This window comes from Vicia villosa, unplaced genomic scaffold (assembly GCF_029867415.1).
Source record: "Vicia villosa cultivar HV-30 ecotype Madison, WI unplaced genomic scaffold, Vvil1.0 ctg.000366F_1_1, whole genome shotgun sequence".
NCBI lineage: Eukaryota > Viridiplantae > Streptophyta > Magnoliopsida > Fabales > Fabaceae > Vicia > Vicia villosa.
The window spans coordinates 14,767-27,240 of NW_026705168.1; the positions used below are offsets into that span (position 1 = coordinate 14,767).

The 12,474-nt window shown below is 29.6% G+C and overlaps 1 protein-coding gene across 1 annotated transcript; it reads right to left on the reverse strand.

The window, feature by feature from the left end:
- Positions 1–5,476: 5,476 nt before the first annotated feature.
- LOC131627534 (uncharacterized oxidoreductase At4g09670-like) lies at positions 5,477–10,358 on the reverse strand. Its single transcript, XM_058898376.1, has 2 exons — positions 9,809–10,358; positions 5,477–6,310 (listed from the first exon to the last, which is right to left on the reverse strand). The coding sequence occupies exons 1-2, from the start codon at positions 10,271–10,273 to the stop codon at positions 5,678–5,680; spliced, it is 1,098 nt and encodes a 365-aa protein (XP_058754359.1). The 5' UTR covers positions 10,274–10,358; the 3' UTR covers positions 5,477–5,677.
- Positions 10,359–12,474: the final 2,116 nt, after the last annotated feature.

Consider the following 12,474-nt stretch of genomic DNA (forward strand, 5'->3'; position numbering starts at 1 on the left):
ACTAGTTTAACACGTTAGACCATGTGTCCCAACATCGTGTCTAACATCTGCCCCCGCATGAAGAGAATTTCATGATCCAACAAACTAGCTAGACACAATAATATTACTCCATGCTTCAATTCTAGAGAAACATTTACTCAGTTCTAACGCAATCTTGCGTAAGCAGTTATTTTAACCAAGAATAAACTCATAACTTTCCTCTGCAACAATTTTTACTTAGTTCCACCAAATTCTTTCTTTGAGTATATAGAAACTCTTCTCTTGTTGGATAAGTATAATAAAATACCATAGGCAAGCAATGATTATTCCTCCTTATACACACAAAAAAAATTCACCAAAAAAACATTAGCTTCCCTAATGTACCTTGAATCTATCTCTCACACTAAGCCTTTAGAGTTGAGCACCGCAACAATGGTTTCTAGATACAAGTTTGAAAATGATGAATTGCATCTAAAGAATCTCATAAAACAAGCTACAAACTCATAAAATATTGACATTTCAGTAACTTTTTCACAAGGTTAAATCAAGGAGATATTCTGTTTATGCGTGAAGAAAAATCTATTAGCTTCTCTCAAGTTTCTTAACAAAATGAGTATTAAGTGTCTTTGTGAATATCATAACCACTCTCAACTAAACATCAACCATGGTTATTGAAAATGATCACCAATCTCATGAAAAAGAAACATTATTAAGTTAAATAGGTGCAAGAGCTTTCACATAAAAAGATGAAAGAAAGACAATAAGGTTTGGGTCAAATTAAGAGGTTATGATTTTAATTTAAGAAAGAATAAATTGAATCCAAGGTAGTAAAGTAAAGAATTTGTCATTTGATTTGAATCATGTTTTGTTTCTTTGATTCGAATCACACAGAGTATGATTTGAATCAATGTTAGTTTTGAAAAGAATTTAATTTACATGATTTGAATCAAAAGTCCTATTGATTCAATTTGATTTAAATGTATTATTTAAAAGAGAGTTGCAGTATAGAAACATTCAATTTTCGAGATTATAATTTCTTGAATGAATTGGAAAGTACAATTGCATAATTGTTTTCCCATATTTATAATTTTATTTATCAGTAGTATCTAAGGGTGTTCAAAACCAATCTGGCCCAATAGAAAACCGCAAAACTGAACCAAACTAAACTGAAACCCGAAAAAATTGCAATTGGCTTGGATGTGTTTGCGCCATTTTTCAATAAACCATGCGGTTCGGTTTGCTTTGTGGTTTGTATTTTATAAACCGAACCAAACCACATTATATTACAACCTCTAAACTTTACTTAACCTATATCCAACCCAAACTCGAACCTATTATGATTGAATATAGGCTAATGATCTAGCGGGGGTGAATAGATTAACAGAAATTTTTACGGTGTTTTTAAAACTTTTGGTTAACAGAAGCTTCCCAGAATCGAATTTCGTCTAATCCGAACCGCTATTGGTAGGATCAGATATGATACAAAAACAAGAATTATTTTGATGTGCTAAAGGGTTTGAAAAAGAATCAATTATGTTTTTCAAAAGCTTATTTGTTCGAATGGGTACACTTGATTACCTACTTCCAATGAGAATAGAATAGATAAATTGGCTAAGGCAATTTATCAAACAAGTATTGTGGAATTAATTTTCTTCACTGACAGAACAACAAACACTTGGTGTGCTGTAATTATCTTGTCAATACAATTTAAGTGTGGTTGATTGTGATATCCATTTGTAATTACCAATTACAATTCTCTTATACAAAAATGGTTTTGTATCACAATTTAACACTTAGACTGCTTTCCAAATTAACAATTGTGTACCAGGATTAATAGAAAATAATAGAGAAGTAAAGGAAGAATAAAGCAAGGATTTGTTTATGCATTTCGTCGTTTTTCCTCGCTACGACAACGTCTGCCCCCAATTTTAAACGAAAATTGAGATCGTTTTTTATTATTATTTTGCAAATGTTATTACAAGAGAAGTTAAAGTAATGAACAAACAAAATCAGTTTAATGTTGATTCTTTATCTTCTCTCCCCTTGATCCTAAGCAAGATCAATTCGACCCAAGAAGAGCTTTCTTTGATCCCCCGTCTACCGTGACTCACTTGAACAAATTCGTGTTCTTCAAGACCTTCACTCGGCTGAATATTCACCAAAACCTCTTGTTAAAGAACCCCCCAAATCACCTTGTTCTTGGAGGAAAAAACCCTAAAGATTTTATTCAATGGAACCACCATAATCTTCACCCAAAGGAATACTCAATTCCTATCCATGGACGTTATCAAACTTGATCGTGTACCCGCAACACAAAAATGATCATATGTAGTTGTGTTATGAGTAGGAAGAAGAATGAAGATGAGAAGACTTGTGTATATTTTAGGTTCCAATGTTGCTTCAAAAATTGTGTCAAAAATGTATATATGTGTGTGTGAGAATTGGTGAGCTAAAACAACAATCAGATGCCCAAAAATTTTATTTTTGCCAACGATGTGTCGATCTAGTGTGGGTTGTGCGTCGACCAGAATTATGCAGAGGGTTGCAGATGGGTGTATGATAGCGATGCGTTAACCTACCTCTGTTGTGAGTCGACCGAATTCTCTCAAAAAGAACAAGCTTGACATCAACGTATAGGAGGTTAACCTAGTGAAGCCAATTAGTCAACCTAAATGAGGCTGTGAGGCAATCTTTTTTTTCAACGTATTGGAGGTCGACTTGGTGAATCCAGTGAGTTAACCTAAATGGGGCAGTGAGGAAAGCTTGTATTTCTTGTCTTCATGAGTCGACCTAGCCTTGCTATGAGTCGACCAGAGCTGACCAAAAATTCTACTATAGGTTTTGTGTCTTCTTAAATGGACTTGTACGAGATTTGACTTCTTTGAATATTTGACATCATTCAAAACACTTTTATGAGGTATGCATGCACTTACATATTATGCCTTAGCCTTACGATAACGAATGATTTTCTCTTCCTCACGCTTATGGTTTCAGTTTAAGTCTTCTCAAATATCTCTTAGCGCTATTGCACCTTCTTCTCATCTTATTTTTCAAGTGCATATCATCTCTTCTTTTAGTATTTCATCTCTTAAGTTCTTTCTTTTTCATCTTATATTTTTTTCTACTATTCTCTCTGCCAATTACGTTTTTAATGTTCATCTTCTTAACTAATCTCTCATTTCTTCTGCTCTTTCTTTTTCATCTTCTCTAATCTTTCATCTTCTTTTTTTTCTATTTCATTATAATGTTTTGATATTGTTTTATGCTACTATTTTATGTTTTTTATTCCCCTTTTATCTAATCTTATTTTTGTATATTAAATAGAAAGTGTTTATCTAAATATGATGAATTTTTATGTTATTTAATAACACATAAATGACTAAATACAAACTACATAGGTTTAGTTTGGTTTTATTTTTAAAAGTCAATTGAACTACACTTTTTTCTTGCAGGTCAGGTGTTTTTTCATGTTAAAACCGCTCAAACCGCACCGCGAACACCTCTAGTAATATCAAGTTGTTGCTGCTGATAAATAAAACTAACAAATAAATGAATTAGCAAGGAAATTAAAAAATTTGGAGTTGTTATTAAACAAAATGCTTTTATAAACGATTATCATACATTTAAGAATTAGCTTTAGATCTTGTTTGTTGTACACCACACTATTGCTTTAGTAACTCGACATAGTAGTTGGTTTGTCTTAGTTTAGTTTTAAATTCAACAATTATTGTATTAAAGATTAAGTTGATCACTTGGAATTAGTGATTGAGAGAAAGTGATAGGGGTTATCATATATAGGGGAAGTCCTAAATAGAAAGTCACTACGATTAGGAAGAGGCATTGAACATCTTGGGCCTAGTGTTTCTGTAAGACTAATTCTACTAATTCGAAGTATTGAATTTCCTTTCTTGGGTAGAGTGCCCTCCAGACGTAGGTGTAGTTTCTCCGAACTAAAATACTAATCTCTTGTGTTATTTTATTGCTTTAAGCATTGTGTTATTATTGTCATACTGTTTTAACAAGTTTGGCCATTTTTCTTAATATCGAGTCCAACATCTGTCCCCGCAAGAAGAGAATTTCATGATCCAACAAACTTGCTAGACACAAAAGAATAATTGGAGAACTCTTAACTTTGTTTTGCAGCCGTCTTTACTCGGTTCAACAAAATCTTTCTTAAAGTATATTAAAACTCTTCTCTTGCTGGATAAACATCATCAAATACCATAGAAAAGGTGTGATTCTTCCTCCTTATGAACGCAACAAAACTTCACCAAAAAACACATTAGCTTCCCTAATATATCGTGAATCTATCTGTCAGACTAGATTTTTGAAGTTGAGCACCACAACAATGATTTCTTGATACAATTTTGAATATGATAAATTGTATCTAAAGAATATCATATAACGCAACTACAAACTCATACAATACCGACATTCTAGTAACTTTTTCCCAAGGTTGAATCAAGGAGTTATTGTGCTTGTGAATGAAGAAAACTCTCTTGGCTTCTCTAAAGTTTCTTGACAAAATGGTTTTTAGGGGTCTTTGTGAATATCATGACCATTCTCAACTAAACATCAATAATGGTTATTGAAAATGATCATCAATCTCTTGAAAAAGTAACACTATTAAGTTAAATAGGACCAAGAGTTGTGACACAAAAAGATGAAAGAAAGACAATATGATTTGTGTTAAATTATGAGGTTATGATTTGAATCAAAGAAAAAATCAATTGAATCCAAGGCACTAAAGTAAAGAATCTGTCATTTGATTTGAATCATGTTTTTTTTCTATGATTCGAGTCACACAAGGTATGATTTGAATCAAAAGTCCTATGATTTGAGCCAAAGAGTGTTTTGATTCGAATCACACACCTCTTGTTCGAATCAAGTTAACAAAGTCAAAATCTAAACTTCCAAGGAATGTCTGATTTGAATCACAACATGTATGATTAAAATCAATCTTCATAAAAATCTTGATTTAATTATTCTACCTTGTGATTCAAACTACACTCAACACATTGACTTACATCAAATTTAAAAGGCTAAAAAACACATTATCATGTATTTAAATCAAATATATTAAGTATAAGGGTATCACACAAGGTACAATAACTAGTGAAATAGTCATAATAATCAAATTACAAACAAATTATAAATAAACAATAAATCAAATTACACTTGCAATGATCAAATTTAAACACAATATAAAAATAAAATGATACTGACATCAATGCAATTACAGTATCCCATTTTTGATATTTGACAAATTTGAGATATTATAGATTCAATTTGATTAAAATAGACTATTTGAATGAGAATTACACTACACAAAGATTCAATTTCCGAGATTATAATTTCGTGAATGAATTGAAAAGTACAATTGCATAATTGTTTTCCCATATTTATAATTTTATTCATCAGTAGTAACAACTACATGATTTAACAAGAAAATTGGAAAGTTTGGAGTTGTTAACGTGCAACTGAAGAAACCAAAAGTCTTGAAAAATAGAAGCCATTAAAGTAGATAGATTAAGTTTTTAGTCTTATTTGAATTTTCAAAATAAAAGTGTTAAACAAGAATACAAAGAATCTTTTGTAAAAAAAAAAGAATGCAAAGAGCATCAAAATATGATGATCTTCCAAACTCACAAAATTCACAATGCAACCACATTTTGAAAATTCTTTCACTTCAACTAATCTATTCCATCACAATTTCCACTGATTCATAACCTCTTCGAATAGACTCCTTCACAGCATCCAACACAAGCTGAGTCTTTCTACTAACAACGCACCATTTCTTCTCAGGCTTCATTTCCAACCTCTTCACCTTCCCAACCAAATCAGCAAACTCCTTAATCATCCAAACATCTTGCGAAAACTCCGTCTCAACAACATGTTCATTAGGTTTAGGACACCACATTCCTTGTTCAATCTTCCCATAGTCAACCTCCGACGACTCCGAAAACGTTCCGTATCCGAAACTCTCTTCAAACGGAAGTGTTAAATCATGAAGTCTAAGAGACCCTTTTGTTCCCAAGATTGTTACATCAAATGTAAGATAGGTTAAGAAAGAGCAATGGAATGTGGCGGATTTTCCGTCTTCCCAATGTAATGAAGAACCGCATGATATGATTACGTTGTCTTCGTTGAGTGTGGATTTGGGGAATGCAAGAACTGATTTTGGAAGTTGGTAGTTAACTGACCATAAGATTGCTTGGATGCTGTACCAACCTATGTCACCAAGAGCGCCGAGACCGTCTAAATCTGGTTTCATGCGGATGCTGTTTTTGAGAAACTCAGGACCTGGGTTGTATGTCATGCAACTGTGTATCTGATGTTACAAACAAACAAAAGACATTGAGGAAATTTTGTATTGGACTTGGTTTATTAATAATTTGTTATAATTTTTTTTGTTAACAAACCAATCATTGTGGTAAATAAAGAATCATGATATCATCACTGCTAAATTAAATGAGATGTTTAGAGAAGAATCTATGTCAGTTGTCATAATGTTCAACTTACCAATCAAATTTTGATTTTATAAGCAAATTGTAAATAAGTTGTTTGTCTAGAAGAGACCTTATGTCTTAGAAGTTTTAGAAATTTAGCATTCAGGTTCTGCCCAACATTTGCTCTACAATTAAGTATACAACTTTCTTTTTTTAGTTTATTTTAAATACTATATTTTATTTATTTCACAATTTATAAATCTAAAATTTGTTAACTATCTTTCATTTATAAAATTTTGCATTATTCAAACACTCCTTATTTTAACCTCATCGAAGTTTTACTTTTTTCTTAATTCATCTTTTTTAAAAGTTACTATAAATTTTAATTTTTTTCCTTTCTTTTATGTGACATCCAATTTAATTTTTTTTAATGTGTTATATTCTTTATTTTACAACTTCATTTTTAATTTTCCAATTTTGATTAGACACACAAATGCAACTTTAATTTATAAAGAATCTAAGTTTTACTAATGAAATCTTATTTTTATTTTAGCTACATTTTTTATTTCTATAAAAAAATGTCATCTTAAATCAATGTGCACACCGTATAGCACAATTCTATGCACGAATTTGTTATTAGTTTGCTCAGTATTTAAGCAAAGTTTTCTAAACCACATGCATGTCTTACCAAAATAACCTCAAAAAAAAATATATTATATCTATTAATTAGAAAGAAACAGCTCATTCACCACTACAACCCTGTCTAGTACAGCCTTCCCCAAATAAATTATGAATAGAAGGGTCTTTAGTTTTTCTTCTAGACATGTTAATATGGATCCGATTAGTCTTATTTAATTTGAAATTTGGATTTTCCGTACTAATTTTATTTAATAAAAAAATATAATGCTAGACACACGTGAGAACATGTTGATAATTTTTAATAAAAACCATAGAAAATGACCCACAACACCTTTTCTCACGACAAATTCTTCTAGAGTATTTGGCTTTAGTTATCAAGAAAAATCTACGTCAATTATATCTTACTAATTAAATTGAATATGTTAAAAATGTTTGTCGGGTTTAAGCTTCGCATGAACGTACCATTCTTATCGATTTGCTTAAGCTTAATACTATCATGTCTGGTAAAGTATTAGCAAACTTTTCACATCAAAAGAGGCCTAATCACTAGAACTTATTTTATCCATTGGTCTACTATGAGCAAGACAAAGTAAATACCACAAAATAAAATAATTAAGGCACTTGTAAATCCTTTTTACATATATTTGGTTGTTTGACTCTTCTCCATCCGATTTATCATTCCTACAATAAAATTTCCGGGCATTTTTTCTATATACTAAAAGAAAATTAATTTATTTCCATATTTTTTCTATTATATATATATATATATATATATATATATATATATATATATATATATATATATATATATATATATATATATATATATATATATTCATTTGTAATCTTATTCGGTCTATTTATATCACACATTAATCACAACATTTTCATCTTTCATCTTTGTTACATTTAATTTATTTTTGTTTCTTTTTAATCACACCAAATTCTGTCATTTACAATATCACATTTCTCAATGTTGTACTGTAAAATTTTCTCTTATGTTTGAATGATACTTTTGTGTCATATACAATTAGTAAGATTATCCTCCATTTAAGTTATTCAATTTGAATACGATAGTTTATATTTTATTTCTCCATCATTTTAAAATAAATATTTTTTTCAATTTAATACTCTAAATATTAAATATAAAAAAATAAAATAGGAAATATATATTTAATTTAAATATAATCTTAGTCCCTACTATTATATCAATTTTACTTTTTAGTTTTTAAAAATAAACCAATTTTACTTTTTAATTTTTATAAAAATTTTAATTATGTTTGTAGTAAATAGTCCACTTTTAATCAATAAATTTTGATGTATTAATTTATTCTTTTAGCAATAAATAGTCCATTTTATTTTTCCTTAAAAGGAGAGAAATGGAGCTTTAAACCAATTATAGTTTTTCATCAAAATAATTTTTTAAAAAAATCAACTTGTTGATTTTCTATTTAATTATTCTTCTCTACACACTCATATGATTCCTTCATGCATGTGTACACAAATTCAACTATACAATTACATTATAAGATGTTTCATATTTATTATACAAGATCTCGATTTTTTTTTTAAAAAAGAAAACTAAGATGAACAATTCAAATTGTTTAGCTATTATAGCTGTCAATTGGCTGTTAAGTTATTAGTTGTGCATGAGCTGGATTTGTTTGTGTAATTAAGTTCTATATGCTTAATTAGTAATATTCCTATTCTCAATTTGTTTTGGCTTTCCATTTTTTTGTGTTTACATTATATATTTTGTGTGCTAAAATTTTTTAAAATATATACTAATTCATTCGTTTTTAAAAAAAAATATTTCAAAAAACTTATGTAAATTTTTTTCTTCAATTCTATTATGTGTCTCAACCGATAACAGATTAAGAATTTAAATCTACTTTAGAGATTTATTAAGTAATTTTGATTTTATAAGAATTTAAATCTACTTTAGAGATTTATTAAGTAATTTTGATTTTATTTTGCGAGATCTCTTTTTTTTTTTTGGTTGATCAGTGTAAGTGGTCTGAGATCTAACCTAATTCTTCTTTAGATGAAGATCTGTAGTATGGCTGTATTCATCTTAGTGTTTTTCTATTGTATTTTTCTCTTGTTTTTGGTAATAGGATTGTATTCTTTTAGTTTTTATCTACCTGTCTTTTTTGTTGTTGTTAGGCTTGTGTTAATTTAGAGTAAGGATCCACTCCATTTCTTATCCTTCATTTCTTTTTCATTATTATAGTTTTGTGTGCATAAAATTAAATAAATAATAAATATGTGTCACATGTCTTAGAATTATGTGTAATATACACAAAAAAAACTATGGTAATGGAAAAGAAATGAAGTGGATCTTAACTCGTTAATTTAACTCTGATATCTTATTCGTCCAAAGGTTTTTAATTCCCTACTTATTTCTTATATATATATATATATATATATATATATATATATATATATATATATATATATATATATATATTATTTTGTTTATGTAAATCTAAATTTTCCTCAAAAGAAAAAATCCTTAACTTGTGGAATTATTACACAACCATAAACTTAGAGATTTATTAGATTAGTTAATTGTGATTATAACATAATTATGGCCTAGTCCATTTAAAAAAAATATATATTTAAGTCAAAATTTAATGAATACATCTACCTAGGGCAATTTAATAACAACTTATATTCAAGAAAAGAAAACAAACACAAATTAACCTTTGAACAAACATATATGAAATTTATAGACATACCCATTTGAGTTGACCAAAACGCTGCTCATCAGACAAAGCCTCCTTCATTTTGACAGTTCTTGGATGATGCAACCACATGCTACCATCCATAAACTGCACTCCATTAACCTCACAAGCTTCAAGAATCCGATCAAGCTCCGCCACATTCATCGCGACCGGCTTCTCCAACAACACATGCTTCCCCTTCTCGGCAGCCTTGACCGCCCATGTCACGTGCAAGGCTGTCGGAAGAGGGATGTAGACCGCGTCCACCTCGTTGTCTTCCAAGACAGCCTCGTAGCTCTCATAAACCCTAACTGCATCCGATAGCCCTTGCTCGGACGCAAAAGTCGTCGCTTTCTCGAGTGAACGGCTTCCAATGGCTATGAGTTTTGCGTTTGGTGCTTTGCTTATTGCTTTGCAAAATTTAATGGAGATTTGAGCACAGCCAAGAATACCAAAACGGACTTCTGTTTCATCAGCCATCTATGAAAGAAAGATTGTGATTTTTTTTTTTTTTGAGTTCTTAGAGTTATGTGAAATACTAGTTAAGATAGATTTATATTATGATGACCTAAACAAGATTATTTAGTTGTATAAATGATATTAAAAAATAATTAGTTTATTATTATATAACTGTAGTTGGGTAGATCCCAAGATGTTATATATAGTAATTTAACCTACGTTATGACATAACACATTTCTTTTGCATGTCTTCAGGAGAAAGGGAATCATCACATAATTAAGCTTATTTAATTATCGTGTGTCTAATTTGTCTGCTCTTAAGTAAAAGGTTTTGTTATTATATGTACCATAATAATTTGTTTCATTCGTTGTCCTTTTGGAGTATAATTTGACAAAAAGACACCAATTATTGACATAAATTAATTGTTGATCTGATATATTGGACATTAAGAAACTTAGGATAGTTGACCTTGTACATTATTAATTTTTTCTAATTATTTTCTAGAAAAAGTTTCCAAAAGGAATAATGTTATTTTTTTATTAAATTACAGAATTTAATAATATTAAGAAAGGTGGCTGTTTTTCGTTTTTGGATGTTTTGTATAAGTTAGTCAGAGTTTAATAATAGTAAAACAAATTAAAGTTTTACTTAAGTATAATTTAATCATGATTATATTTTTTAAAAGAGGAGGGTTCAAATTATACTTGAAAAATTATACCACGAGTTACACTCGTTTAATAATTTTATTTTGAATAAATATTTTTTAAAATCAATTATTAGATTGAAATATATTATCATAGATATCATACCTATAAAATTTGAAATTAACCTATAATGATTCTATTATTTAAGTGTTTCATTAAGAGAGGCGCGCCTTTTCTTTTTTACTTTAAGCATAACCCTTAGCATATTTTATTATTTAAAAATTGAAAGTATAACAACCACTGTTGTTTTATTAAACTGTGGTTGTGTTCCATATTTCATTACGGTTGTTTCTTGCAACCGTTGTAAAATATTTTTCACCTATTAAAAACATAATTGATAATTTATTTCGTTCATAACACACAAAATTCCCTAGCAAACGAGACGACGGCGATATCAAAATCTTTATCCTCTTCGACTTATGGTATGCTACCATTATGTGTATGTTGTTTATTTCTTGTTCTCTCTCTCTCTCTCTCTCTCTCTCTCTCTCTCTCTCTCTCTCTCTCTCTCTCTCTCTCTCTCTCTCATTGTGGTAATGGTACTGCTTTCTAAAATTTCTTCGCTAGAGTTTCATTTTTAACATAATAAGATAATGACAAAATGACATTGTTATGTGCGGGTTGTTCTTCGCTATGTTCATTTCTTATTCAAATTTTGTGACAATAACTTTGTGTAGTTACAAACTCATTATTATTGGGTTGTTTTAGGTTTTTGTGTTGCTAAAGGAAGTAAATGGAAATAGACACCAAGAGACAAGACATGCCAAGAAAACAAGGTATTGGGAATGTTTATGTTTGTATGAATCTATATTGTTTATGTTTTATATTTTGTGTATGAAGCCTTTTCTTTATTTTCATTTTGTTGTGTATTTTGGTTTTATTCATATTTAGTAGCATAGGTTGAAAGATGATAGATTAGTGTGTATGAGAAAGAAGTTCTTGAATTTCTTGAAACCATATATTAATCATATAAGAAATCTTAATCATATAAGAAAGTCGTAGATTAGATGTAACCTTAAGATGACAAATAAGAAACCATAGAATAAAACTTTCATTAAATAAACTTACAAAAAGGTCATTTTTTATTAATCATATCTAAATTATTTGGCTGAGAGAAAGTTTGACCAAGTATAATTTGTTTTATCATCATCAGAATCGATGATGACTGGCCTTTTCAACCTTCTTCTTGATCTCCTCTTCCTGAGAGTTCTCCTGAGTCTCAAAAGTTTGGTAGCATGGCGGCCTCTTTCAACGACTTGGACCTCTGCAACCACAACAGCTTCTGTTCTCTCAGCATTGTTGAAAGTTTCAGCAAAAGTACTCATTTTGATTCTGCCTCTTCTCTGATTTCTTTGGATGAAGTTCTTATTGTGTTTTGGTTCAAAGAGATTTTCCGCTTTTATATTTGTTCTTCTGATTCTTCCTCTTTTCTGATCTTTGAAATTTTAACAACCAAAAGATTTCATGCATGTCAAGTTTCCTTCTAATAATTACTTCTTTAATTCTCAATGTTTTCT

What these genes read in the sequence shown, in the direction of transcription:
- LOC131627534 (XM_058898376.1), bottom strand. Translation starts at nt 10,273, where the DNA reads ATGGCTGATGAAACAGAAGTCCGTTTTGGTATTCTTGGCTGTGCTCAA. An exon ending in GTTTTGGTCAACTCAAATGG is followed by an intron (nt 6,311 to 9,808) that starts GTATGTCTATAA and finishes TTGTAACATCAG; the next exon opens with ATACACAGTTGCATGACATA.